Source organism: Opisthocomus hoazin, chromosome 5 (assembly GCF_030867145.1).
Source record: "Opisthocomus hoazin isolate bOpiHoa1 chromosome 5, bOpiHoa1.hap1, whole genome shotgun sequence".
Lineage (NCBI taxonomy): Eukaryota > Metazoa > Chordata > Aves > Opisthocomiformes > Opisthocomidae > Opisthocomus > Opisthocomus hoazin.
In genome coordinates this window covers 589,956-615,739 of record NC_134418.1, presented here as the reverse complement: position 1 = coordinate 615,739, position 25,784 = coordinate 589,956, and the positions used below count along the sequence as shown (strand labels likewise).

The window sequence follows — 25,784 nt, the reverse complement described above, 5'->3', positions numbered from 1 at the left end:
CCAGGGTGGCCGGGACCCCCCCCCTCCCCCGCCCGCCCCTGCCCCGGAGCCGTGACCCGCCGTCCCCCGCCGCTGCCCGCCCGGGAGCCGCGATCCCCAGCCCGGGACCCGCCGGGACCGACCCGCGGGGCCGGCCCCGCCGCCCCGTCCCACGGGTGGACCCTCCGCCCGCGGCGGTCACCGGGAGGCCCGGCCCGGCCCGTGCTGCTGTCCGCTGGCCGTTACCGCCCGCCGGCGGAACGGGGCCGGGGCCGGGGCCGGGGCCGAGCCCGCACCGAGCGGCACCGTCGCATTCCGCGCCCGGGCACCCGCAGCCGGCCCCGCTGCTGCGAGCCGGGTCCCATCGTCCGGGCTCCGGGCCCGGGAACGGCGGGTCCGGGGGACCGGGGACCATGTCCCGGGAACGGCTGGTTAATAGGAACCGCGGTCCGCGGCACCGGGGACGGCGGGTCCGTGGGAACCGGAGTCGGTGACTCGGGAGCGGCGGGGTCGAGGGAACCGCGATCCGCCACCGGAGAACGACGGGTCCGTGAGAGCGGGGTCCGTGCTACGGGGAACGGCGGGTCCCGGGGAAAAGGGATCCGGGACCCGGGATCGGGGTCGGCCCAACTGGGGTCGGCGCTACCGGGAACGGCGGACGGGTCCGTGTTCCGGCAAGTGCGGGCCGGGGGCACCGGGATCCGCGCTCCCGGGCAGGGCGGACTGGTCCGTGTGGCGGGAACGGCGGGTCGGGAGAAGCGGGGTCGGTGCCACCGGGAACGGCGGACGGGTCCGTGCCCCGCACCGGCGATGTGTGTGGGAGCGGCGGGTCGGGCCAAACCCCGGGTCCGTGCCCAGGGACCGGCGGCTCGAGGAGCGGACGGGTCCGTTCTCCCTGCGGCGGACGCGCTCGGCGGGACCGGGCTCGGTGCCCCGGGACAGTGGCGGGTCGGGGGGACGCGGCCCAAGCGTCCCGGGAGCGGCGGGTGCGGTGCCGGTCCGCGGGACCTGGGATGCGGGATATCGGCGCCGGGGCCGGCTCCGTGCCCCCCGGAACGCGCAGCCGTGAGCGTCCGGGAGGACGGGGGGGCCCCGGCCCCACCTCGACCGGGCGAGCGCCGGCCCCGGCCCTGCCCCGACGGCGCCGGTACCGCGGCGGCGGCGGCTCCGGTGCTCCCCGAGCCTCCCGTCCGTTGCTGCGGGCCGGGGGGCGTCCGGCGGCGGGGAACCGGCCCGGAGCGCGGCGGGGCCCGGGGGCGGCCCCGGGCCGGGGGCGGGGGGGGAGTCCTTGCGCTCGGGGCCCGACGGGCCCGGCCGGCAGCCCCGGACCCGGTGCGGGAGCCCCGGCGGGCGGCGGGCCGGGCGGGGCGGAGGCCCGGGGCCGCTGTGGGGGGTTGGGGGGGGTGGGCCCGGTGGCGGGGCGGGGCCCCGGGATGCGCGATCCCCCGCCCCCGTGGGCGCGGGGCTGTCAATCACGGGGCGCGGCCGCCAATCAGGGCGCGGGCGCCCGGGATTTTGGCAGGTCCAGATGGAGCGGGGCAGAAAAGCGCGCGCCGCCGGGACCCGCCGCGCACCCGCGCTCCCGCGCCGGGGCCGCCAGCAGCCGCGGGCCATGCCCCGGGCCCGACCCCGGACCCGACCCCGGACCCGCACCCGGCCGCCGCCCCGGCGCCAGCCCCCGCCCCAGCCCCGCTCCCAGCCCCGCCGGGCCCCCGCCGCCCCCCGCCGCCGCCCCCCGGCCATGCCCGCGCCCCGCCGGCTCTGAGCGCGGCCGGGCGATGGAGGCGGCGGCGCTGGCGCGGGGGGGCGGCGGCCAGGGCCCCCCGCCCCACGAGCCCATCAGCTTCGGCATCGACCAGATCCTCGGCGGCCCCGAGCCCGCGGGGCCGGCCCGGGCGGCGGGGGACCCCGACTACGGGCTCTACGGCGGCGGCTACGGCCCCGCCTGCCCGCTCGGCTCCTACAACCTGAACATGAGCATGAACGTGAGCGTCAACGTCACCCCCGCGCCCGCCGCGCCGCCCGCCGGGGTCATCCGCGTCCCCGCGCACCGGCCCGCGCCCGCCGCGCCGCCCGCCGCCCCGCCGCCGGTGCCCGGGCTCCCGGGGCTCACCTTCCCCTGGATGGAGACGACGCGCCGCATCGCCAAGGACCGGCTCTCAGGTGAGCGCGGCGGGACGGCTCCCGACGGCTCCCGACGGCTCCGGTGGCTCCGGGGGAGCGGCGCGGCGGGGGCGGCGCGGCGGGACCGGCCGGGCTGGCCGGGGCCGTGCGCTCCGCCGGTTCCCGCAGCGCGGGGTCCTCGCCCGCCGTGCCCCGCCGTGCCCCGGGCTGGGCTCTCGCTGCCGTCGGGGCCCGCCGAGAGCGGCTTGGGGCTGGCGCAGGCATCGGCGGCTCCGGGCAGGGGCCGGGCCGGGGTCCGGCTCCGAGCGGCGTTCGGGGGGTCCCACCGCGCTCTGGCCTCGGGCTCCGCTCCGTGCCCGGTCCCTTCCCCGCACCCGGGGGCACCGGGGGCCGACCCCATCCCACCCGTCGTTGGGAGGCTGCCGGGGGCTGTGGGGCGCGGGGTGGCGGCTGTGTGGGGAGTGGGGTGCAGGGTCCCGCTGTGGGGGAAACCCATCCGTGTGCGGGGCTGGGTGTGGGGAGCAGGTGCCCCCGTCCCGTGTGCCCCGGGGGAGGGGGCAGGCGGGGGGTGCCGTGGGGCCCAGCTGCGGGACGGGACTCGGGGACCCGCGCGTGCGGGAACGGGTGCCGGGCTCAAGGCGCCAGTGCCGTGGGAGAGGCCGGGGCTGGGGCGTGCCAGGCCGGGGAGGGTGGGTGTCCGTGCAGGTGTCGGGGAGGCGGTGCGGGGTCCCGGTGCTGCCGACGGGGCCGGGGGCTGAGCGCTCATCGTGGGGGCTGGAGCACCCAGTGCTGGGGTAAAGATGCTGGTCCCTGCACCCCCAGGAGAACGTGTGGGGTGCTGCGGGTGGGGTGCTGGGCGGGGGGCTGCACGCCCGGCACGCGTGGGTGCTGGGGAGCTCCAGCCTGGCTTAGCTCGGCTCGGCTCCTTCCCAAGATGGCGGCAATGCCACGTCCGCAGCGCGCGGCTCCATGTGGGGACGACGCTGGGGGCTGTGGGGGGCTGGGGGCCGAGCAGTGGCTGCGGGGGCTGCTGGGGCCACACGAGGCGGGGGGCCGGGGGCTGCGGGGACCCAGCCCGGGCGCCAGCAGAGCCGGGTTCACCTCCCGGCCCACCCCGCCATCCCAGCGGTGACGAAGCACCGTCCCCGCACAGTGCGGCGGGTGACGTCCCCGTCTCCTGCCTGGCGCCAGCGGTGGGTGGACGGGGTGGCCCCTCCCCGGCACGGGGTCTCCCAGCCGTGGCCATCACTCAGCGCCAACGGCCTTGGGGTGGTCTGCGGGCCGTCGGCATCTGTTCCCGGCGAGGGGCCGCCCCACGCGGGGAGGGGGTGCGGGGGGCCTCCGTCCCCCCGACTGCGCGGCTCCACCTGCGTCAGCCGCGTCCGCCCCTGCCGGCGGGCAGGCTGGCCCCCTGCCCGCGCTGCCTGCCCGGGCGCGGGCGGGAGGGAGGGTCCGGCCTCGCGGGGAGGCTGAACCGGGCGCCGAGCTGCCCCGGGGCTGCCGGGGGGTCTGCCCCACGTCCCTGCGGCGTGGGGTGCCGGGGCTCCGTGGCGGTTTGGCCATGTGCAGCCCTGCCCATGCGGCGCTGGCGAGGGCGGCGGTGCTGCGGGGCCGCGGCTTGGCCGTGGGCCGGAGCGGGAGGGGAGTGGGAGCCGGGGGCTGCGCCTCGCCGCCTTCTCGCCTTCCCCCACGCCGCTTCGCTGCCCTGACGCTCCCGGCGGCTCCGGCTGCGTCCGGGGCCGGGAAGCGTCTGACGCCCCAGCCGTGTGGGGACAGCCCCGTCCCCAGCCCCCGCACCCGAGTGCACGGAGGGCGATGCCGGCCGCCTCCCGGGGGCTGCTGGGGTCCGGTTCCCTCGCTGGGAGGGCTGGGGAGCCCCGGCAGCGCCGCGGAGGCTCCTCGGGGGCTGCGGCAGGGCTCGGCGCGCGGGGAAGGGTGGGTGCGTGCTGCCGGGAGCCTTCGAGCCCCGCAGCGGCCCCGGGACCGGGCGTACCCAGCCCCCACCGGCCCCGGCCCCCGCCCGCTGGGCTGGGGGAGCGATCGGGCCATCTCTGTGGGGTGGGCATGGGCCCTCCCGCCACGTCTCAAGCTGCCCCGTGCGCCCCTGGGCTGTGGGAGCGGGTGGGGACGACTCGGGGTCACCTCCTCCCCTCCCCTCTGCCAGGAGGTGCTGGCGGCCCCCCCAGCGCTCCCCGTCCCCACGGGCTCTCCGGAGCTCCCCGTCCCCACGGCCCTGAGCATCCCCCCGGGCTCCCGCGCCGCCCGGCTCTGCCCGCACCGCAGCGGCGATGGGCCGTGCCCGCGGGTCCCCCCGGCAGCCCCTCACGGCCCCTCTGCCCGCAGCCGCGCTGTCGCCCTTCACGGCCACCCGGCGCGTCGGGCACCCCTACCAGAACCGCACGCCGCCCAAGCGGAAGAAGCCGCGCACCTCCTTCAGCCGGGTGCAGATCTGCGAGCTGGAGAAGCGCTTCCACCGGCAGAAGTACCTGGCGTCGGCCGAGCGCGCCACGCTGGCCAAGGCCCTCAAGATGACGGACGCCCAGGTCAAGACCTGGTTCCAGAACCGCCGCACCAAGTGGAGGTAACGGAGCCGGGCCCGGGGCAGCCACCGCGGCCCCCGCAGCCCCGACCCCCTGCCCCATCCGGCAGCCCCCCCCGCCGCGGCTGTGCCCCCCGGGAGAGGCTGGGCTGGGGCGAGGTGGGGTGCCCGTCCCCGCCGCAGCGCCTGTGCCTGGCTGGGGCACGGCGGTGACGGGGCAGGGATGGGCTGCAGGGACGCAGTGGCGGGCGTTGCTGCAGTGGTGCGGAGCTGTGCGCAGGGTGGGCTGCGGGGACGCAGTGGCGGGCATTGCTGCACCGGTGCGGAGCAGCACTGGGCGCAGGGTGGGCTGCAGGCAGAGCAGCCGGACCAGCGCACAGCAGTGCCGGGAGAGGGACAAGGCAGTGGGGCAGTGCCACAGCAGTGCACAGCGGTGCCGGGAGAGGGACGGGGCAGTGGGGCAGAGGCGGTGGGGCAGTGGCACGCTGGCACACGGCAGTGCCCAGAGAGGGACGGGGCGGTGGGGCAGTTCCACAGCGGTGCACAGCGGTGCCGGGAGAGGGACGGGGCAGTGGGGCAGTGCCACAGCGGTGCCGGGAGTCGGGCAGGGCTGCGGGGTGGAGGCGGTGGGGCAGTGGCACGCTGGCAGACGGCAGTGCTGGCAGCAGGGCAGGGCTGCAGGACACTGCCGGACCGGAGCACAGCGGTGCCAGGAGAGGGACGGGGCAGTGGGGCAGTTCCACAGCAGTGCCCAGTGGTGCCAGGAGATGGGCAGGGCTGCGGGGCGGAGGCAGTGGGGCAGTGACACGCTGGCACAGAGTGGTGCCGGCAGCAGGGCAGGGCTGCAGGGCGGTGCTGGACCGGGGCACAGTGGTGGCCGGAGAGGGACGGGGCGGTGGGGCAGAGGCGGTGGAGCAGTTGCACAGCGGTGCCGGGAGTCAGGCAGGGCTACGTGGCGGAGGCGGTGGGGCAGCGGCACGCTGGCACATGGCGGTGCAGGAGAGGGACGGGGCGGTGGGGCGGAGGTGGTGGGGCAGCGGCACGCTGGCACATGGCGGTGCCCGGAGAGGGATGGGGTGGTGGGGCAGAGGCGGTGGGGCAGCGGCACGCTGGCACACGGTGGTGCAGGAGAGGGACGGGGCGGTGGGGCAGAGGCGGTGGGGCAGCGGCACGCTGGCACACGGCGGTGCAGGAGAGGGACGGGGCGGTGGGGCAGAGGCGGTGGGGCAGCGGCACACTGGCACATGGCGGTGCAGGAGAGGGACGGGGCGGTGGGGCAGCGGCACGCTGGCACACGGCGGTGCTGGCAGCGAGCGCGGGCAGCGCGGCGGTGCCGGACGGGCCGTGTGTGCTGGCAGGAGGCAGACGGCGGAGGAGCGCGAGGCCGAGCGCCAGCAGGCCAACCGCCTGATGCTGCACCTGCAGCAGGAGGCCTTCCAGAAGAGCCTGAGCCAGCCGCTGCCCCAGGACCCGCTCTGCATGCACAACTCCTCCCTCTACGCCCTGCAGAACCTGCAGCCCTGGGCTGAGGACAACAAGGTGACGTCGGTCTCGGGGGTGGCCTCCGTGGTGTGAGGTCCCCGGGGAGCCGTGGACGTGCCGGGAGGCGGTGGTGGGCAGCGGGAGCCCGGCGGGGCCCGAGCCCGGCACCTCGGCGGGGAGGGGGCTGCTGCTTCCCGACGGCCCTCCCCATCGGCCGCCCCCTCCCCGCCGAGGGCCAGCCCCCTCAGGCCCCCCTCGGCCACCCCGCAGCTCCGGGTGGGCGGCTGTGCCCCTGCCGTTGGACTCAAAGCTCTGCCGACCGCTGCCTGGACCCCTGCCCGGAGCACCGCTGTGGGCAGCCCCTCGCCCGGACCCCCCGGGGAGCCCAGGGCTGGGCCCCCGCACGCCGCAGGGCTCTGCCAGCCCAGCCCTCTGTCCCCGGGACCCCCGCTCCGGGGGTGCTCCTCGGGTGGTCCCCGCTCAGGACCTGCTGCCCACCCATCAGCGGCTGGGTGAGGCCCCCTCCCCTCGGGGGAGCTCCCACCCAGGGTGGGCCAAGCGGGGTGCAGGGTGGACCCCCCCCTATTCCCGGTGCTGGGAGCCCCCCGCCCTCACTGGCAGCTGCGGCAGGGTCTGTGCCACCCCCCCACACTCGCCTTATCCTGGTCGGAGTTTGGCAGCTGCGGCCGCCGGGCTGGGCGAGGAACCCGGCGCCGTGGCCCCCCCCGGCCGTGGGACAGACTGACGGACTGGGCTGGTCTGCCCTGGGGGCTGGGGTCTCCGGTGCTCCCGGCCCCCGCACCCACCGGTTCGCCGGCTCCCTGCGGCCCCGGGCCTGGACGTGCCCCCACAGCACCCCGCGACGGACTCCGGGTGCCCTCCACGCCGAAGGACTGCGCCAGCCCCCCCGAGCAGGGCTGCCCTCACCCCTGCGACCCCCCCCAGTCTGCCGGGACCCCCTTCCCCTCCCCGACCCCAGGGGGAACCTCGGACTGGCATGACCCACAGCACACTCGTGGGGAGGCAGAGGGGTCTGTGGGGGGCTGAACCACCCCCAACCCTCCTGCAGAAAATATCCACCCCCCCCCCTCTTTCTCTGGTGACCCCCTGAGTGTCCCCATCCTCAACCATGGACGCCCCCCACCCCCAGGGACTGATGCCCCCAGCCCACTGGTCTGCGGGGACCCTCACTTGGGCCAGGTCTGGCCGGGACCCCTGCTTGATACGAGGCGGGGGGGGGGGGGTCACAGCGACGACCCTGACCCTGAACTTGACCTTGCCCCCCCCCCCCCCCCGCGCTGTCCATGGTGCTGCAGCCGCTGCAGGGGGGTCGGCAGCCGCTCGCCCCCCATTTATGGGGGGGTGGCGGGAGCCTGCCCCTCGCCCGCAGCCAGCGGGCTGCGGGCGAGGGGCAGGCTCCCGCCACCCCCCCCGCGTTGTTACCGGGAGGAGGCGGGCACCCGGTGCCTGTTCCCCGGCGGCGCGATTGGCTGCGGTTCCGTGACGCGGCCCCGTTTTACCGGGGGGGGCGGGGGGAGGAACCGGCGCAGAGCCGCCGGGATGAGCGCGGCCGAGGGCCGTCCCCGGTACCGGAGGGTCGGCGGCGAGGCGGTGGTCCGTGCCCGTGCCGAGGCCGCCGGGTACCGGAGGCTGCTGAGGTCCCGCGCCGCCGAGGTGGAAGCGTTGCGGGGGGCGGTGGGAGCGTTGCGGCGGCAGCTGGAGGGGCTGCGGGACCGGCGGAGCGGGGAGCTCGCCAAGTACCAGGTGCGGGGGGGGTTGGGGGGGGGCCGCCTGGGGGGTCCCAGGTGGTTTGGGTTGTGGGGAAGGGGGGGTGTGGGTGTTTGGGGAGGGGGGCGGAGGCCCAGGGAGGAAGGAGGGCGGTGCGGGGCCTGGACGCCCGGAGGGCTGGGGAGGGGGGGGGTCAGGATGGAGGTGGGGAGCGGGGGTGCAAGTGGGGCAGGGGGTGAGGGTTGGGATGGGGCTAGGGAGAGGGATCCGTGCGGGGCGGGGTCCGGGGGTCCGTGCGGGGTGGGGGTGAGGCCGAGGGTCCGAGGGTCCGTGCAGGGCGGGGGTCCGGCGGGCGGGACGGGGGTCAGGCCGGGGGTCCGGGCGGGCCGGGGTTCGTGCGGGTCGGGGTCCGGGGGTCAGTGCGGGGCGGGGGTCCGGGCAGGCCGGGGTGCGTGCGGGGCGGGGTGCGGGGGTCAGTGCGGGGCGGGGTGCGGGGGTCCGTGCGGGTCCGGGTCAGGCTGGGGGTCCGTGGGCAGGGTCCGGGCGGGCCGGGGTGCGTGTGCGTCGGGGTCCGGGGGTCCGGGCGGGTCGGGGTCAGGCCGGGGGTCCGTGCGGGGCGGGGCGGGGGTCCCGGGCGGCGCTGACGGGCGGGCCGGCAGGAGCGGGTGGCGGAGCTGGAGCGGGAGATCGGCGAGGCGGAGGCGGAGATGGCCCGGTGCCTGCGGGAGTATCCCGCGCTGCTGCGGCTGCGGATGGCGCTGGAGGCCGAGATCGCCGCGTACCGGTACGCGGGGGGGGGCGGGCGCGGCGGGCGGGGCGCGGGGCTCAGCCCGGGCCTGTCTCTTGCAGGGAGATGCTGGAGGGCGAGGAGCTGCGCCTGGGCTGCCTGGCCCCGCCGTGACGGGACCCCCGGCCCCGCTGCGGGACCCCGCGCTGCCGGGACCCGCCGCACCCCAGGCCCCCAGACCCCTGCACCTCGGGGTCCCCTGAGCCCCCGCTTGCCCGCGCCTCGGGACCTCCAGCCCCGGACGCCCAGGCCGTGGGACCCCTGTACCCTCCAGACCCCTCTGGACTCCTGGAGCCCCGGTCCCTCTGCCCCCCTGTGCCACGGGCCCCCTGGACTACTGAGACCCCCGGCTACCTGGTGTTTCCAGACCCCCGCCCCCGGAGGCCCTGGCCCCCCGGGATGGCAGCAGCCGTGGGGCCGCACACTCTCACCAGCCTCTCTGGAGCAACAGCGGGGCTGGGGTCCCAGCCTCGGCCTGCGCAGAAGCACCTCAATAAAGCCCCGTGGCACTACCCGGAGCCGGCCCGTCTGTGGGGAGGGGGCAGCGTCCCCCAGCCGGGCCCTGCGCCGGCGGCACCCCCCTGTGCTCTCGGGGTCTGCGGCAGAGCTGGGGTGCGGGGCTGTGTCCCATGGGGCTGCCTGGCTGCAGGGTCTCGGCTCTCTCCTGCCTGGCCGCAGCCCCTCACCCCCAGGCTGGGCACCCCCCGGGGATGCCGAGTGGGGCACATCGTGGGGGTCCAGCCACCGACACATGGTGGAGGGGCTGTGTCCCAGTGGGAGCTGAGACCCCCAGTGATGGCAGATGGTCCCTGACCCCCTCCCACCCAGTGTGGCTGTGGTCATGGCAGGGACCCTGCTCCGCAGGACGTGGGGATGGGGTGCTGCCCCCCAGGCCTCCCCCTTGGTGTAGGGCAGCAGGTCCCCACTGGGCTGCTGCCGCTGGGGCTGGGGATGCTGCTCCGCTGCAGCCCCCAGAAGGGAGGCAGATCTGGGGGGGTTGATGAGGAGTAGGGGGGGGTCCAGGGCACCCGTGGTGTGCCCAGCTGGAGCCCGCAGAGGCTGGGGGTCGGGGGCCCGGCACCCCTGCCCCACACAAAGACTAACTGAGGTTTGTCACAGTAAAAAGCCAAGCACAGCTCTTTAACAGGGGTGAAAAGCCCCCTCCAAACCGTGCAAGTGAAGGGGAGGTCGGTGTCGGGTGCCTACGGCTGTCGCAGCTCGGGGGTGCTCCCCAGCCCCCCATGTCCCCATGCAGACGGGGGTACAGCAGGGAAGGGGATGGGTGCGAGGGGGAAGGGGGTGTCCGTGCGGGGGGGTCATCTCTGCTGGGTGGCCCCGACGTCCTGCCAGGTGGTCCAGGGGCTCCAGGCAGGGTTGGCGTAGAGGTCCCGGCAGCTGATGCGCACCCGCCGCGCGTGCTCCTGCAGCTGCGTCTCCTCCGCGCCCTCCACGTACTTGTCAACCTGCAAAGCCAGGCAGGTCACGGCCTCGGGACCCCCCAGCACCGGGGTGGGGGCAGCCAGGACGGGCACGAGGCTGTGGGGAAGGGGGGATGGGGCAGGAGCTGGGGGCTCAGTGCTGGGGACTCAGGAGTGGGAGACAGCGGCACGTCCCCAGCACGGGCAGTGACGCTGCCTTGCGTGGGCAGCGCTGGGGCGGGAGCAGAGGTGACGGCCAGGAGTGACAATTCACTGCCCTGAGGAGAGAAACAGCGCAGCGGGGAGGGGGCTGTTGATGAGCCCCCCCGGCAAGTCCCTGTTCCCAGTGGCAGCCCTGGGCCGGGGGAAGGGCCCAGGCTGGGGCAGGGTGGGCGCAGCGGCAGGGTGGGTATGGGACAGGGTGGACATGGGGCAGGGTGGGCATGGGGCAGGATGGACATGGGGCAGGGTGGGTGCAGGGGCAGGGTGGGCACAGGGCAGGGTGGATGTGGGGCAGGGTGGGTGCAGGGCAGAGTGGTTGCTGGGGCAGGGTGGGCGCAGGGGCACGGAGGGGCAGGGCAGGGTGGGCGCAGCAGAGCGAGGGCGCGGGGCAGCACGTGCAGCGGCAGGCTGGGCACGGGCGTCCCGCAGCTACCTGGGTGCCGTTGAGGAGCTCGTACTGCAGCCGGTAGAGCAGGGCGAAGTAGGACCTGGGGAGCGGCCAGGAGGCCGGGGGGGCCCAGGCCAGGTGGAGCTGCTCCCCCCGCCGCTGCGTGGTCAGCTCCCGCGGCGAGCTGGGCCGCACTGCGGGCAGAGCGGGGCTCAGCGTGGGGCAGCGCTCCCAGCCATGGGGCCGAGCCCCCCCGCACCCCACAGACAGCCGCCGGGCCCCGCTGCTGCCGAGCTGAGCTCACCGATGTCGCGGATGAAGAAGTGGCTGGAGAAGCTGTGGTAGGAGGTGTCCGAGAGCCCCTCCAGCTGCAGCTGCAGCGGGCGCAGCTCCTCGGCGAAGGGGCAGAAGGAGGGGTCGGTGAAGCTGCTGCTGAACCGGCCGCGGCGGCCAGACGCCGGCACCCACTCCCCCAAGGAGCCGTCGCTGCGGGGCGGAGGCAGGCGTGAGGGTTGGGCGGCCATGGGGCGGGGGCCGGGATGGGGGGGTCCCTGGGGCACCCACCTGCGTGTGAGGCGGGCGCGGAAGATGGCGGAGCGGGGGCCAGTCCAGGAGCAGCGGAAGGAGCCGCGGTAGGACTCAGCCTGGCAGGAGACGTTCATCCTCTCCTCCCCTGTTGGGGCCGAGGGGCGACGGCTCGGGGGCTGCCCGTGCCCCCTCCCCGCACAGCCCTGCCCAGCCCCCCCCCAACAGCCCCGTGGGCTGGGCATGGCCGTCTGGAGATGGACGAGCATCTCCTGGTCCCCAGCCATCCCCCAGGTCCCTGCACGCCCCGCTGCCCCGTCGCCCCACATCCCCTCCGCTCCGCCCCGTCGCCCCCTCCGGCCCCCTCGCCCAGCCCCGCGTACGGGTGCCGCTGACCACCACGTAGGTGGTGTCCAGCAGGACGGGGCCGGCCCAGCAGCTGTAGTTGCCCGCGGCCGGCAGGTCCAAGCCGATGATGGTGAGGGTCTGTCCCTCGGCCACGAGCTCAGCCATGGGCTCCGGCTCCCCGTTCTGCGTCCAGGTCACTTGCTGCTCCGAGGTGTTGCATTTCAGCACCACGTCCCCGTTCAGCTTCCCCACCTGAACTGGACATCAGAGGCAGAGGCTGCGGTCAGAGACGGGTGATGCTGTGGGCAGCCCGTCCCCACGCCACAGTGGGGCTGGGTCACCCCTCGCCCTGACCCACCGCATCCATCCTTCCCCACAGTCCCCAGTCCTGCTCCCTCACTACCTGCACCATCACCCCATGTTCAACCCCGTCCTGCCCCATCACCCCGCGTCCATCCCCACACTGCTCCCTCACCCCACGTCTGTGCCCCCACCCCACCACTCTCATGTCCATCCTCCAGCCCCACACCCACCAGAAGAGCTGCCCTGCCCCGGGCTCGCGTTGCCCCGTACCAGGGGGATGCGGGCGCTCTCTGCTCCCTCCGGTTGCTGTGTGGGTCCTGCAGCCTCACCCCCCCCCAGGTGCCTCCCCCCCAGGCCCCCCCAGGACTCACACTTTGGGGGGAAGGCAGTCAGGGTGTCCGCAGGAGCGAGGCGCAGCACCAGCCCCAGCAGCACCAGCATCTGGGAGGGGAAGGGCAGCGGTGGGGGAAGGGGAAGGGCAGCCCCGTGCCGGGAAAGGGGGCCAGCAGTACCCCAGGAGGAGGGGAGCCGGCCGAGCTGGGGTGCAGCCACCAGGACCAGCAAGGGCAGAGACCTCGGCCCTGGGACCGACGGCAGCAGGGTCAGGCAGGAGGGGGAGAGGTGCAGTGTGAGAGGACCCCTGCAAGGGGCTGGCAGCCGATGTGACACCCCGGCCCTTCCCGCCGCGGCCCCGTCGAGTGCCCCCCGGGGCAGGGGGCTGCAGTGCTCTCCTGGAGCAGCACCTTCCCGGGGCTCCTCGGCACCCAGACCCTCCTGGGGCCGCAGCGCAAGCCCCCCATAGCCGCCATGCTGTGCCTACCTTGCTGCCGCGGTGTGCGCTGCGCTGGTGGGCTCGGCACGGGCTGGGGGCCGGTGGGCGGCTGGCTATATACCGAGCCGGGACCCCGTGGGGCTGCCCCAAGGTGAAGCCACAGAGGCATGGCAGTTCTTGGAAGAGGAGAAAGCTGCTGGGTGGAGCTACGAGCCGGGACCATCGCTCAGCCCCCGACCCACCCGGCCCCAGCCCTGCTGGGACTCACCACAGGTACTTCCCAGGCTGGGGGCACTGGGGACCCGCTGCCCTGCCCCGACTGCGGGCATCGCCAGCGTGGCGAGGTCAGGGCCCTCCCGGGGAGCACTGGGCGGAGGGGCAGTGCTGGGCTCCTGGGACGCTGCCGGAGCCCCGGGTGCTCCCAGCTCCCGTGGAGTGGTCCTGAGCCCCAGGACCCGCTGAGGGTTTGGCTCCCGCAGAGTGGTCCTGAGCCCCACGACCCGCTGAGGGTCTGCACATCACTGCAAGACGCACGGAGCATCCGCTGCTCCCTGCCGTCGGGGGAGTGGGGGCCAGAGCACAGGGAAGGAACCATTGAGGTCCAGCAGTGTCTGTCCCGGGGGTCCGGCGAGGGGCAGGCGCAGTGCTTGGCCACATCCAGTCGGGCTGCAGTGGGTCCCCGAGGAGAGGAGCGGGTCCCCACAGAGGCTCGGGGTGCTGCACCCAGCCAGGCTCGGGGCTGTCTCGCCCCTTCCCTCCCCTCCTGGGACCACGCAGCTGCCCCGGTGGGATGCTGTTCTGGGGGGGATGCAGAGGCAGGGCAGTCACAGCCACCAGCGTCCCCTCGGCCGTCCCCGCCAGCACCAGCCCAGCCCCGCTGCATGGCCACCTCCGCTCAGCCCACGGGGCTCAGCCCCTGCACCCCCTCCAGCCCCCAGCCCCGGGAACAGGGCAGGACCCCCACCCCGGGCAGGCGGCCCCAGGCTGGGGAGTGCGGGGAGGAGCGAGCTGCGCCCCGCTGCTCCCACTGATGTACTTTCTGGGGTTCCTAGAAAGCGCAGGGGAAGTTCAGGCTCCGAGGCTGCGGGGAGGCCCGGCCCTCACCTTTCCGCCTGACCTTCGAGGCGCGGCGGCGGGGACGGGGCAGCGGAGCCTCCGGGCCCCTTCCCGGGAACAGCGGAGCCCCCGCGCGTGGGCTGCGGGGAGGGAGGGCGGGGGGCAAGGCGGGAGGAGAGCGGGGGGCAAGGCAGGAGGAGAGCGGGGGGCAAGGCGGGAGGGAGAGCGGGGGGCAAGGCGGGAGGGAGAGCGGGGGGGCAAGGCAGGAGGGAGAGCGGGGGGCAAGGCGGGAGGGAGAGCGGGGGGCAAGGCAGGAGGGAGAGCGGGGGGCAAGGCGGGAGGGAGAGCGGGGGGCAAGGCGGGAGGGAGAGCGGGGGGCAAGGCAGGAGGGAGAGCGGGGGGCAAGGCAGGAGGGAAAGCGGGGGGGCAAGGCAGGAGGGAGAGCGGGGGGCAAGGCGGGAGGGAGAGCGGGGGGCAAGGCAGGAGGGAAAGCGGGGGGGCAAGGCAGGAGGGAGAGCGGGGGGCAAGGCGGGAGGGAGAGTGGGGGGCAAGGCGGGAGGGAGAGCGGGGGGGCAAGGCGGGAGGGACGGAAGGAGGTGGGCAAAGCAAGGAGCAAGGAGGGAGGCAGAGTGGCAGCTGCTGGGACGGAGCAGCCCCGTGCCCACGCCAAGGGGTCTGTCCCGGGGCAGGGGCTGGAGCACAGCACCCATGTGGGGACCCCCGGCCCCCCAGGCACAGACTCGGCCATCGGCCATGGCACCAGCGAGCTGCAAGAGAAGCGGGACTTGCTGGAAAGCCGGAGGGAGCCGGAGGCAGGGCGGGTCGGGGGGCACCTCGCCCCCGGGAGCACCCGTGCCCTCTCCGGTCCCGGGCGAGCAGGAGCTGGCTGCACCCCCAGGCTGCCCCCCCCGCCAGCCGCAGCTTCCCCTTGGCTTCTGCAGAAGAGCGCAGAGCCGCGGAGGGGAAGTCCCGGCGCAAAGGCCAGGGCTGTCCCTCGGCGCGACTGCGGGCAGCGGCACGCTACCCAGAACCGGAGGCGGGAGGTGAGCAAGACCAGGGATGCCTCATGTTCAGAAACCCCCCGGAGACGGGAGGCTCGGCGGGGCGCGGGGCAGACGGAGCCCACCCTCGCCGGACCCCTCTGCGGCGTGAGCCCTCCTCGGCTGCAATCACGGACGCGAAGCCAGGAGCAAAGGTCACAAAACTTTATACAGGAGACACCCGCAAGCGGCCCCTCGGCCCCGGGGCGCGGCTCCCCGGCGTGGGGGGAGCGGGACGCGCAGGGCCGGTGGCCCCAGCCCTGCGGCAGCCCCCGGGGAAGCGCGGGGTGAAGGAGCCCGGGCGCGGAGGGCTGCACGACTCCCCAGCCCCGGGGCCAGCGCTGCCCCGATCCAGGCTCTCACCCCAGGGGTGACGCTGGGGGCCAGTCCCGTGGCTGCTGGTACCACGACGGTGGCACAGCGCTGTGGCAGTGGCACGCTCTGCCCGCTCCTCCCCGGGCACCGCGTCGGCCCCGCAGTGACACGGCCTCCCCGGCGCTCTCCTGTCCCCGGCCGTCACAGCCAAGCCCAGGCGGCCCCGGCGCGGGGGCTCCAGCGGCTCCAGCTCACTGCAGCACACAGACATCCCGCTCCTCATCCTCCCCGCCGGCCGCCTCTCCCCGCGGCTCCTGCCCCGCCGGCACGTCCTCCACGGCCGCCACCTTCTCCCGCAGCTCCATCAGCAGGTCCCGGCTCTCGCTGGGCGGCAGGTTGCTCAGGTAGTACTGGGGTGCCAGCTCCACCAGCCTGCGGAGACAGCAGGTCAAGGAGGGGAGCCCCTCGCTCCCCCGCGCAGGGACAGACCCCCACCGTCCCTGTGCCCCCAGGAGAGGAGCCCCTCGTTGCGCCCCTGCGCCAGGGCCAGCCCCACAGCCAGCCCCGCCGCAGCCTGGGTGCAGCCCGTCCCCTCCCCATCCCCTCGGTGCTCACATCTGGGGCTGGATCTCCGAGACCACGCGGAGGCAGTTGTCCTGCGAGATGGTGAACTCGTGGTAGAGGACCCAGGGGGGCAGGCGCTGGGGGGGCTGCCGCAGCAGGTAGCAGCAGGCGGGGGGCAGGTGGGCCACGTGCTTGTGCGTCAGCATCACGTAGTTGCCAGAGCCGTCGATGTCCCGCGCCACCTGCGGAGCGGAGCGGGAGGAGAGCGGGGCTGGCTGGCAGGACCCCCGCCCCGCGGCCGGGCCCCTCGCGGCCCCCGGCCCACCTTGAGGAAGTAGCCGGAGATGAGGGCTCTCTGGATGTTGAGCACGTTGGCGTCGGTGCCGAAGGCGGGGGGCGAGACGGGCAGCTCGATGCGCTGCATCACCTCCAGCAGCTCCGCCCGCACGACGCCCGCCAGGCGCAACGCCTCCGCGCTCACCGCGTGCTTGCGGCACCAGCCCTCGTCCGCGTTGTCTGCGGGGAGAGCGGCGTCAGACCGTGGGACGGGGCTGCAGGGGCACGGACCCTGCGTGGAACTGGGTGGCCTGGCCGTGCGGGGGGCTCGCGGGCCACGAAACCAGGCACTGCTGTGCCCGCAGACCGCGTCCCCTCAACGCGGCGGGGACAGCGACCACGCGGAGAGCGCAGCCCCCGGCCTGAGGCTCGGAGCCCCTCGCAGCCAGGCTGCGGCACCCGGACGGGGTCACCGACGCGGCCGCGGCGCTTGCGGCTGAAGGGAGCAGGGGACGCGCGCGGGGGCTGCGGGACAGGCGGGGCGTGCGGCAGCCCGCCCTGCCCAGCACTCACGCTGCTGGAAGGCGTTGAAGATGTTGATGAGGGTGAAGTGGTCTCCGTCCGGGTGGAGCAGGGCCCGCCAGCGCACGGTCACGGCCCCCTCCAGGTGCGTGGAAGGGGGCACAAAGCAGGGCGAAGCTGGGGAGGGTGCAGAGGGAAGGTCACCGCGTGCCCCCCCGCACCACCCCCGCCAGCGCCGGCTCTCCGGGCGTTGTGCCGTGCCCCGCACCGGCGGCAGGGCGGGCTCCCAGGCCCTCGGCACGGTACCTGTGAGCATGGCGGCCAGGCTGACCATCTCCTCCACACAGTCGAACTCGCAGGAGGCGATGAGCGCCTTGGCCAGCTGCGGGTCCAGGGGGAACTCCGACATGATGATCCCCACCTCCGACAGGTTCCCGTCGTCGTCCAGGGCCGCCAGGTAGTCCAGGTCCTCCAGCGCTTGCATCAGCGACTCGGGGGCTGAGGCGGTGCGTCAGCAAGCTGCCGGGACCAGGCAGCCCTGCACCCGCGGGACCCTCCAGCCCCCCTCCAGAGACAGCCCGGGCTGCAGCCGCGGCCATGGCCGCCTCCATCGCGCCCCTCCGCTCCATCCCCCCGCCGTGCCCGGCCCCTCCGCGCCCCATGGGCTCTACCCGGCCGGTCGAGGAAGTCGCACTGGCCCATGTCGGCGATGTCCAGGCGCTTCAGCAGCAGCACGAGGCGGCTGAGGCTGGTCTCGCTGACGTGGGGCGCGGGGCTGGGGGGCAGGCGCTGCTCGTAGAAGGCCTCCGAGTAGAGGCGCAGGCAGGTGCCTGCGGGAGGGGGGCCGTGAGCCGCGACGGCGGGCGCGATGGAGCCCAGGGACAGGGGACCGCGGTGGGCTGCGGGCTGCCTGGGGCCCGGCGCGGTGGGACAGGAGCCCCCTCCCGCTGCAGCCACGCTCGGGGGACGCCCGGGCAGCGCCTCTGACCTGGGGGGCTGCCTGCGGCTCGCTGCGCCCGCGCCTCTGCCTGGCTCCTGCTGATGGGCCGCAGCACCTGGGACTCTGCGCGGATGCGGGGGTTGTAGACCTGCAGGCGCGGCCGTGAGGAGGGACCCCCGCAGACCAGCCCCCGCCTTCCCCGAGCCCCTCCACCCCGCTGCCCCCTCCCGGGGCGGAACCCGCGCCCTGCGCAGCGTCCCCCGGCCTGGGGCGTCGTGGCAGGGCCCGGGCCGAGCGGATGACGCAGACTGCTGCGGCCGCTCCATCCCCGGACCCCGGTGTGGAGCCAGGCCCCCCGCTCGGCTGCCCGTCCCCGCAGCCCCAGCGACACTCACGCTGCGCAGCTCCAGCCCCGCGTCGATGACGAAGCGCACGGACCCCAGAGAGAAGGACGAGTCCGCCAGCCAGTGGGTGACGACCACGCGCCGCTCCCGGCCGCTCTCCTCCAGCGCCTCGTACACCTTCTGCGCGGCGCGGCCCACGCCCGGGTGCAGGGGCAGGACCAGCAGTGGGCCCAGCGCCGGGCTCAGCGCCGCGGCCTCGGTCTGTACGGCCTCGCAGCACTCGGCGATCTCCTGCGGGAGGGACGCGGGCACACGGGTGACGCCTGGTGGGACAGACCCTGGGTCCCGCGCAGTGCCCGCTGCCCCAGCTCCTGCACTTCACCCCCCAGCAGCCCCCACCACCCTCACGGCTCCCCGCGCGCAGCGTACCCCCAACCCTCCCCGCTCCCCCCACCTCGCGGCGTGGCGAGACCCCAGGCGCCAAGGCGGGGGTGCCCGCAGCCCACCTGCTCGCTGGCCAGGAAGAGCAGGACGTGGCCGGGCTCCTGCCGCCGGTGGATGTCCAGGACGGCCTGGCAGGCTGCCGCAACGCGGCCGCGCGCCGGCTGCTCCCTGTAGAGCACCTGGGGAGGGGGCCCGCGCCCCGGCACCCGCACCACGGGGGGGTCCCCGCAGAAGGCGCGGAGCCGCTCCTCCATGGCCGGCGCGGTGACCACCACCACCTTCAGCGCGGGGCGCTGGCGCAGCACGTCCTTCAGCAGCCCCAGCAGCACGTCGGTGGGCACCGTGCGCTCCTGCGCCTCGTCCAGCACCACCACCCCGTACTGCCGCAGCAGCGGGTCCGACGTCATCTCCCGCAGCAGCATCTCATCCGAGCAGTACCTGCCGCCCAGCGGCCCCGTCAGCACGGGGGGCTGCACGCCTCGCCCCCTCCCCGCTGCAGCAGCCCCCACCCCGGGAGGGCCGGGGCAGCCAGCAGCCCCCTTCCTCGCTCCCCAACGAGGCCAGGCTGGATTAAGAGCTTACGCGGCGGCTGGGAGCTCAGGGGGATTAGCGCGCGGCGCGAGGGGCTCTGCCGGCCCCTGCCTGTACCTGAGGATGGTCTCGGCGGTGCAGCAGTCCTCGTGGGGGACGCAGTAGCCGACCTCGTGGCCCAGGTTGAGGTCCATCTCGTCGGCCACGCGCAGGGAGAGGCTGAGGGCGGCCAGGCTGTGCGGCTGGGTGCAGGCCACCAGGCCGTGGGCGAACTGCAGGGACAGGGCGTACTCGGCGCACCACTGCGGGATCTGCAGGGCCGGGACGCCGGGACGCCGGTCAGGGCGCGGGGACGGCACGGCCCCCCGCGAAGGGCCGAGGGTCTCTCCCCACAGCAGCCCCTGGAGACCCAGCTGCGGGACCCCCGGGTCAGAGGCTGCTCCCGACAGCCCAGGCAGGACCTTCCCCGCCCCAGACCGTCGTCCGGAGCCCCAGCAGCCTGCGACACAAGCCCCACCACCCCATTGCCCCGTGCCTGCAGCCTCCTGCCTCGCCACGGGACACCACGGCCCTGGCTCTCACATGGAGGACAGGGGACAGCCACCCCCTCCGCATGGAGGACAGGGGACAGCCACCGCCTCCGCCTCTACCTGCCCTGGGAAGCGGGGCTGCGGGGGGATCTGCGGCGCTGCCTCCGCCAGAGCTGCAGCTCAGAGCGGTGCCTCCAGGTCACGCCTGCCCGGGCTCCAGCGGCGTTTGCACAACGGCCCCAGTAACGCGCGTTAACTTTTGGCCAGCCCTGGAGCAGTCAGGCGGCGGGACCGGACGATGGCCGCGGGTCCCTCCCGACGAGCCGGCCTGCGCTGTTCCAACCAGCCCCCTCCTCCTCCAGCACTCCGGGCAGGCCCCCGGCCGGGTTCAGCTCAGAGCAGCGCTCACTGGCGAGGCCCACCGGACCCCGACCTCGCAGCAGCCGCAGGCCGGGGCTCGAGCATCGCACGCGGGGCCAGAGGGATCGCTCGCTGCTCCAGGAAACCCCACGGGGAGCGACGGGGAAGGAAACGCCAGGAGCGGGCACTGCCCACGCACTCGGGCAGGAGCGTGGGACGGCCTCGGGATGTCCCTCGGGCAGTGGGGACCAGGAATCCGCTGTTTAACAGCTCCCGACGCACTCGCCCGTCTCGCCCAGCCCTCCCGCCCCGTGTGCCCCCCGAGCAGGCGCCCGCGCCCCGCGTCTGCCCAGCACCCGGGGGCACAGACAGGCAGGGTCCTGCCAGTGGCTGCCTCCCAAGAGCCCGGCCTGCAGCCGGCCAGCACACAGCGGGCGCACAGCCCGCTCCGCTCCTCCGCCCAGCCCCACAGCTGCCCCACAGAGCAGCCGTGCTTGGCCACGTCCCCACGCTCGGCTCTGCGCCCTCCCTTCTGCCGCCTCGCTGCCCGCAAAGACCGCAGGGGTGGGAGCAGCACCGGGCGCGGACAGCCCTCGCCCACCACCGCAGCGGAGGGACCCGGCTCGCGCGCCGGCTCTTCCCACGTTGGGCGGCAGCGCCGTGTGTGAGGGGACCGACGTGCAGGACCAGACGAGTCACAGCCCCCGGGGACTGCGGGCAGGGTGCCGGCACCCAAAAGCAGCCCGGCTCCAGGGGGGCTCGTTCCCCAAATCCGGGCCCACACAGGGGCTTTGCTCCCCAAATCCGGTGCCGCACAGCCGCAGCGTCACGCCCACGGGAGCTGCTTTGGGCCAGCGCCCCGACAGCCCGCGGCCGCTGCGTGGTGACCCAGCCGGCGTCCGGCCCGCAGACACCACGGCTGCCCCGCAGCTCCACGCGACCCCTCCCCGGTCAAAGTCTGCGTGCCGCCGTCTCCGGGTGCGTGGCAGGCGCTGTCAGACGGGCCCGGCTCCCTGGGGCGGGCAGGCGGGGTCCTGGCAGCCCGGACCCGCCACCGTCCAGCCCGGCCGCCCACGCCCGCCATCGCCCGTGTGCCCGGGCCCGGCCCCGGGGAGCGGCCGCTTCCCCCACCCTGCGCTGCCTCCTGCGCCGCCGCGGCAGCCGCTCCCGGGGCAGCCATGGCAGCGCTTCCCGGCTCGTGCCAAGGCTTTGCCCGGGGCCCCAGCACCTGCCCCGGCACATCCCGGCACACGACCGCCCGGCTCCGCTCTCACCCTGCCCCACGCCAGGCTCACCGCGGCGGCACGCTCCCAGGAACCACAGCAGAGCCGAAGCCCCGCAGGGCCCACTGCCCCCTCCACACCCGCCCACGCTCAGGCACTGCCGTGGGTTGGGGGGCTGCCGCCGTGCCCTCTGCCCGCAGCTGCCCCGGCTCCCACCGCCCCGCTCCACCGCAGGCTCTGTGGGGAAGGCTCCGGCCTCCGGACAGGACCCATCTGCTGCCAGCGGCCCTGCCACCGGCGTTCAGAGCAGAAGGGACAGGACAGGATGCTCAGCTGGGAGCCCAGCGGGCGCCGGGAGGGACCGCTGGCAGAGCGGCCGGTGCCGCAGCCCCGTGCCGGGCTCCCCGGCAGCAGCGTGGCCCTCCGCAGCGTGCGCAGCCCCCAGCTGCCCTGACACAGCCCCTCTCTCACCTGGGTGCTCTTCCCAGTGCCGGGCGGCCCGGACACCAGGACGATGCCGCTGTTGCCTTCCAGGTGCTCCATGAAGCTGTACTTGGTGGTCCAGACGGGCAGCTCCCGGCGCTGCCGCAGCAGCTCGTAGTAGCGGGAGGAGAAGGGCAGCCCGTCGTAGGGGTTCACCTCCAGGTCGCCGTCGCAGCCCAGGGCTGGGTCGCCATCCTCCTCCTCCTCCTCCAGCGCGGAGCCAGGGCCGCTCTGCCGGGGCGGGGAGCCCGGGGCCCCGCGGCCGGCCATGGCGGGGACGCCGGCACCGGTGCTGCGAGGGCAGGCGGGCGGTGGAGTGGGACGCGCCGGTGATGGCAGACCCGGGGAGCCCGGCAGCAGCGGAGTGCGGCCGCAGCCCTGCCCTGGTGGGGCACCGGGACAGGCAGCGGGGCTGACACGGCCCGGGCACGGAGACAGGCCGGGGACCGGGCTGGGCGTGGGGCCCGGGGATCGGACCGGGCCGGGCCGCGGGGACAGCAGGGCAGGGCCGAGCGGGGCGCGGGGACAGGGCCGGGGCGTGCGGGACAGGGCGGGCACCTGGGGGGCGGACGGACGGCCCGGGGCCGGTCCCAGCGGGCGGACCCGAGTGGCACAGGCCGTGGGGCCGGGGGGACACTGGGACGGGTCGGACCGGACCGGACGGGGCACCTGAGCACTGGCACCGGATCGCACCACACAGCACCGCACGGGCCGGGGCCCCCCGTCTCAGCCCCCCGAGCCGCGGCTCCGGTTCCTGTTCCGGTTCCGGTTGCGGTTCCGGCCCGGCCGCCGCTCACCTGCGCGCGCCGCCGCCACCTCGGGCCCTGCCTCGGGAGACGTCAGGTGACCGCGGCGCCGTCACGTGGCCCTGCCCGCGGCCGCCAATCAGCGCCGCGGGGCGTTCCCGCCCGCCGGCGCGCGGCCCGTTGCTAGGCGCGGCCCTGCCTGCGTGGCGACCGGGCGGGACCCCCGGGACCCCCGGGATCCCCGAACTCCGGGACCCCGCGACCCCCGGGTCCCGCCCGGGTCCCTGCCCCCCGCCCCCCGCCTGCTCGGGGCCCCGCGCTGCCCGCCCCGCCGCGCTGCCCGCCCCGCCGCGCTGCCCGGTGCCCCTCCGCCGGCAGGCCCGGCTGCACGGCCCCAAGCCCGCCGCCCCCCGTCCCCGGGACCCCGCGCCCGAAGCAGGCGCTCCCGGCCCGCGGCGGCTCCCGGTGGGGGCCGGCAGGTGGAGCTGGCAGACCGGCGGCCTCGTAGGGGCAGCGGGGGAGCGGTGCGAGCTGCGAGGGCGGCGGCCGGGCCGCGGGATCCCTGCCCGGGCCGGCCGCGGGGAGCGGGGGTCCCGGGGCCGAGCAGGGCCGGGGCCCAGCGCCCAGTCCGCGGGGCCCGCGGGCGCTGCCCGGCCGGGGGTTGCGGCAGGCGGGAGGAAGGAAGTGGCCGACGCTGAGCCGTCGCTCCGCTCGCCGCCCCGGTGCCGCGGGGAGCCGAGGGCTGGGCACGGTCCCGCAGGGCCCGGGGAGCCGCCCTGCGCCCCACCGGCGATGGCCTGGCCGAGCCTCGGGCACCGAGGGACGGGGACAGGCCAGCCCTGGCCGCAGCCTTGTCCCCGCGGCGCTGGCCCGGAGCGGTGCGGCTGGCCCCAGAGCGTGGCTCCCTGCGGCGCCCGGTGCCGTGGGGCGGCTGGGGCTGCCCTCGCACCGTGCCCCTGGCTCCAGCCCCCGTCCCGCTGGCTGCCAGGCTGGCAGCGTGCTCAGCCCGAGGGACTTGCGATGCCGCAGCGTTGCCCGGGGCCAGCAGCCCCATCGCACCCCGCGGGCAGGGCCCGTGACCCGCCCGGGCCCCCGGGCGGGCGGCGTGGCGGGGTCCCGGGGGCTCTGTCCCCACCGCCGCTGCCCCGGCACGTGGGGGGCGCGGGGTGGTGGGGTGGGTCCCTGCAGCGCCCGGCTGCGCGCTGAGGAAGCGGAGGTTTGCACAAGCCGGTGAGATACACGTGACCTGGGGAGCGCGGCAGGAGGAACCAGCAGCTGCCCTGCGCAGGGCCCCGGTCCCCACGGCGCAGCCGGCCATGGCCCCGTGGCTGCCCACCAAGGAGAAGTATGGCGTGGGTGAGTGCAGGCTGCGGGGCCCCGCTGGGCTCCCCGGCTCGCCAGAGGGGTGTGGGGCTGGCGGACGGGGCTCTCGTGGCCGGGGGGATGCTGCTGTTGCCCCCGGCTGTGGTGGCCCCATGGCAGTGGGCTGTGGAGGGGCGGGCGATGACGGCTGGGCGATGGTGCGGGGTGAGCGGCGTCGCCGGTGCTGCGCTGGGTGAGGCTGGCAGCGACGCTCAGCGTGCGAGGCGGGGGCCAGGTCCCTGCGATGCGAGCACTGGGCAGGCTGGGGGTGCAGGGCTGGGCGGAGGCCGGGCTGGTGACGGGGTGGCCCGGGGACCAGCCTGAGCAGGGCAGGTGTCAGCGGGAGCCGCACGCCCGGAGCTGAGTGTGGCTGATGCTGGGTGGGGACGGGGAGCTGTGGGGCTGAGCGGAGCAGGGGGCTGGGGCTGTCTCCGATGCTTGGTGTCGGGTCTGGCCCACCCCTCTGCGCTGGAGGTTTGGGCTCAGCCTGACTGTTGAAGCTCGGAACCCTCTGCCCGAGGGGTGTTTATCTTGTTGGCAGAGGTCCTGAGCTCTTGCTGACCCGCTCTCGGGACGTGCCAGGGAGCCCAGAGCCAGCCCTGTAACCTGCTGCGGGTCCCGGCTGGGCTCTGCTGCCAGCCTCTGTGTCGGCAGTGGCGAAGCCCTGGGCAGCCCAGTTGCCTGCACCACCCCAGCTCGGGGTCCCTGCGCCAGCCCCAGCCCCCGTCGAGCCCGCGGTCCCCGTGCTCGGCGCCAGCCCTCGCAGCCCTGCACCTCTTCCCGTTTCTGGCTGGGGCCGTTTCCCGTGCCCTTCCCCTTGAGCTGCCAGCAGCACCCGGAGCGACGGCTGAGCCTCGCACGGTCCTGGGCGGCACCAGGAGCTGGGTCTCTCTCAAATCCCGCTTGTCCACCCAGGGCAGTAACCACCCTGCGAGGCAGCCTGCCCGGCTGGGGCCTGGGGGGTGGGAAGGGGCTGGAGGGGAGCGAGCCCGGAGCGGGGCCGGGTGCTGCTCCAGGCTGGCTCAGGGTCCTTGTGCGGAGGGCAGGGTGGCAGGAGGGGTCCCGTGGGACTGCAGGGCTCCCGCTGCTGCGAGGTGTGCCAGGGCCAGCACGAGGGGTCCCGGTGAGTGGTGCAGGTCTGGGGGTGTCGCAGTACGAGCTGTGGCGGGCACGGGCAGCATCCCAGCAGGGACCCCTCGCGTGCAGGCACGTCCGCGGGGGGCTGTGCCCCGGTGTGGGGTGCGGCCGGTCCTGGGGCCGAGCCAGCGCTGCCTCCACCAGACAGAGCTGTCACTGTCCCCAGGGCCAGAAATAGCGGCAGGACTAACCGCAGCCCGTCCCGGTGCAGCCCGCGCCGCAGCAGGAAGCGTCTGGCCGCCAGCGAGCTCCTGCAGCCCCGCTCCCCCCTGTCACCCCACTGCCCCCCCAGCTCCCGCTGTCCCCAGGGGCTGGCCTGCGTCCCCGCACTGGCTGCGGTGGGAGCAGGATCCCAAGGCTGATGGATTTGAGCCATGGGGCTGGGCTGGGTCCCCGGGATGCGGGTGGCAGGCGGCGTGACAGGGAGGGTGCTGGGCAGGGACCCCTGTGTGCTGGAGGAGGGGGAGTGACAGCTCCTGCTGTGCCCGGCACGGTGTGGGCTGTGCTGCGGGTCTCCTGGGGTCCGGGGTCCCCTCCCCACCCCTGCTCCACTGCAGCCAGTGCTCCTCTGCCTCGCACCATGCCTGCTCGGGGGGCTCACGCTGTTTGTGAGGGGCTGGGGCTCCGCACCGCGTCTCGGGGCTGAGCGATGCTTGTTGGGGTGACTCTGCCTCCCGTGGGGCACGCTGCCCCGAAGGGCGTGGGTGCACAGGGCTGGGGGGGCTGTGCTGGCACGGGGGTCCGGGTGAGGGACCCCTGCTCCCAGCTCCTGGCCCCTCTCCCCGCAGCCGTGTGGAACTTCCCGCGCACCAGCGAGCATCACCTCCCGCTGCAGATCGGGGAGACGGTGCACATCCTGCAGGCCTCCGAGGGTAAGGGGGCCGCAGCCCCGTGCCCTGCCGCGGGGAGCCTGCGCTGGGCACCCGGCTGCGCCCCGACACGGAGGCTTCCTGCACCCTCCCTTGGCCGTGCTGCCAGCGGGCGCCCAGCCCTGCCCTGCCGCGCCCGGCTGACAGCATCCCCTTCCCTCCCCTTGCAGGCTGGTACCGGGGGTACTCGCTCAGGAACAGGGCTGCCCGGGTAGGTGAGGGGCTGCTGGGGCGATGGGGGGTTCTGGCACAGCTGGTGGCTTGCCCTGTCCCTGCTGGGGGGGTGCTCCGGGCACCCTGCAGCGTTCCCAGGCCAGGACCCTCCATGGGACCCTCGGTCCCGGGCAGGGAGCCCCCAGCCGTGGCTCCGCAGGGAGGGCTGTCTGCTGCCCGGCCCGTGGGCGCTGACGGCTCCGCTCCCACCCAG

At 75.8% G+C, this 25,784-nt stretch overlaps 5 protein-coding genes across 8 annotated transcripts in view; 3 read left to right on the top strand and 2 right to left on the bottom strand.

The window, feature by feature from the left end:
- Positions 1-1,412: 1,412 nt before the first annotated feature.
- TLX2 (T cell leukemia homeobox 2) lies at positions 1,413-6,217 on the top strand. The gene is made up of 3 exons (XM_075422121.1): positions 1,413-2,142; positions 4,447-4,684; positions 6,001-6,217. Exons 1-3 carry the CDS (start codon positions 1,413-1,415, stop codon positions 6,215-6,217), a joined length of 1,185 nt encoding a protein of 394 aa, XP_075278236.1.
- Positions 6,218-7,629: 1,412 nt separating this feature from the next.
- LOC142361520 (alpha-internexin-like) lies at positions 7,630-9,151 on the top strand. 2 transcript variants are annotated; one of them, XM_075422119.1, is made up of 3 exons: positions 7,640-7,888; positions 8,512-8,636; positions 8,702-9,151. In XM_075422119.1, exons 1-3 carry the CDS (start codon positions 7,685-7,687, stop codon positions 8,751-8,753), a joined length of 381 nt encoding a protein of 126 aa, XP_075278234.1. In that variant the 5' UTR covers positions 7,640-7,684; the 3' UTR covers positions 8,754-9,151. The 2 variants fall into 2 exon arrangements, with proteins under 2 accessions (XP_075278235.1, XP_075278234.1); XM_075422120.1 differs by lacking the exon at positions 8,512-8,636 and having other exon boundaries at positions 7,630-7,888.
- An 804-nt stretch (positions 9,152-9,955) lies between these two features.
- On the bottom strand, positions 9,956-12,284 carry LOC142361468 (interleukin-12 subunit beta-like). Its single transcript, XM_075421969.1, has 6 exons — positions 12,215-12,284; positions 11,576-11,797; positions 11,232-11,340; positions 10,972-11,153; positions 10,713-10,861; positions 9,956-10,102 (listed from the first exon to the last, which is right to left on the bottom strand). The coding sequence occupies exons 1-6, from the start codon at positions 12,282-12,284 to the stop codon at positions 9,956-9,958; spliced, it is 879 nt and encodes a 292-aa protein (XP_075278084.1).
- Positions 12,285-14,862: 2,578 nt separating this feature from the next.
- DQX1 (DEAQ-box RNA dependent ATPase 1) lies at positions 14,863-22,030 on the bottom strand. The gene is made up of 11 exons (XM_075420187.1): positions 21,232-22,030; positions 18,765-18,958; positions 18,179-18,554; positions 17,724-17,963; positions 17,377-17,476; positions 17,060-17,218; positions 16,695-16,886; positions 16,440-16,565; positions 15,916-16,106; positions 15,642-15,832; positions 14,863-15,458 (listed from the first exon to the last, which is right to left on the bottom strand). The coding sequence occupies exons 1-11, from the start codon at positions 21,511-21,513 to the stop codon at positions 15,278-15,280; spliced, it is 2,232 nt and encodes a 743-aa protein (XP_075276302.1). The 5' UTR covers positions 21,514-22,030; the 3' UTR covers positions 14,863-15,277.
- A 1,224-nt stretch (positions 22,031-23,254) lies between these two features.
- Positions 23,255-25,784, top strand: part of LOC104327023 (dedicator of cytokinesis protein 2) — a 75,062-nt gene continuing 72,532 nt past the window's right edge. For 2 of the 3 annotated variants that reach the window (XM_075420185.1, XM_075420184.1), the window contains exons 1-3: positions 23,255-23,345; positions 25,277-25,360; positions 25,528-25,568. In XM_075420185.1, coding sequence (XP_075276300.1) covers positions 23,306-23,345; positions 25,277-25,360; positions 25,528-25,568 — 165 coding nt within the window. In that variant the 5' untranslated portion in view covers positions 23,255-23,305. The remainder of the gene's footprint in view (positions 23,346-25,276; positions 25,361-25,527; positions 25,569-25,784) is intronic. The other variant, XM_075420186.1, reaches the window with a different exon arrangement.

Excerpts from the sequence above, each read along its gene's own strand:
- TLX2 (XM_075422121.1), top strand. The coding sequence starts at position 1,413 with ATGCGCGATCCCCCGCCCCCGTGGGCGCGGGGCTGTCAATCACGGGGC. Across the intron at positions 2,143-4,446 it reads CGCCAAGGACCGGCTCTCAG|CCGCGCTGTCGCCCTTCACG; the intron begins GTGAGCGCGGCG and ends CTCTGCCCGCAG. Across the intron at positions 4,685-6,000 it reads AACCGCCGCACCAAGTGGAG|GAGGCAGACGGCGGAGGAGC; the intron begins GTAACGGAGCCG and ends GTGTGCTGGCAG.
- LOC142361520 (XM_075422119.1), top strand. The coding sequence starts at position 7,685 with ATGAGCGCGGCCGAGGGCCGTCCCCGGTACCGGAGGGTCGGCGGCGAG. Across the intron at positions 7,889-8,511 it reads GGGAGCTCGCCAAGTACCAG|GAGCGGGTGGCGGAGCTGGA; the intron begins GTGCGGGGGGGG and ends GCGGGCCGGCAG. Across the intron at positions 8,637-8,701 it reads GCCGAGATCGCCGCGTACCG|GGAGATGCTGGAGGGCGAGG; the intron begins GTACGCGGGGGG and ends TGTCTCTTGCAG.
- LOC142361468 (XM_075421969.1), bottom strand. The coding sequence starts at position 12,284 with ATGCTGGTGCTGCTGGGGCTGGTGCTGCGCCTCGCTCCTGCGGACACC. Across the intron at positions 10,862-10,971 it reads CTTCTTCATCCGCGACATCG|TGCGGCCCAGCTCGCCGCGG; the intron begins GTGAGCTCAGCT and ends CTCTGCCCGCAG. Across the intron at positions 10,103-10,712 it reads AGCTCCTCAACGGCACCCAG|GTTGACAAGTACGTGGAGGG; the intron begins GTAGCTGCGGGA and ends CTGGCTTTGCAG.
- DQX1 (XM_075420187.1), bottom strand. The coding sequence starts at position 21,513 with ATGGCCGGCCGCGGGGCCCCGGGCTCCCCGCCCCGGCAGAGCGGCCCT. Across the intron at positions 18,959-21,231 it reads GCACTGGGAAGAGCACCCAG|ATCCCGCAGTGGTGCGCCGA; the intron begins GTGAGAGAGGGG and ends CCGGCCCTGCAG. Across the intron at positions 15,459-15,641 it reads TCGGAGATCCAGCCCCAGAT|GCTGGTGGAGCTGGCACCCC; the intron begins GTGAGCACCGAG and ends CTGTCTCCGCAG.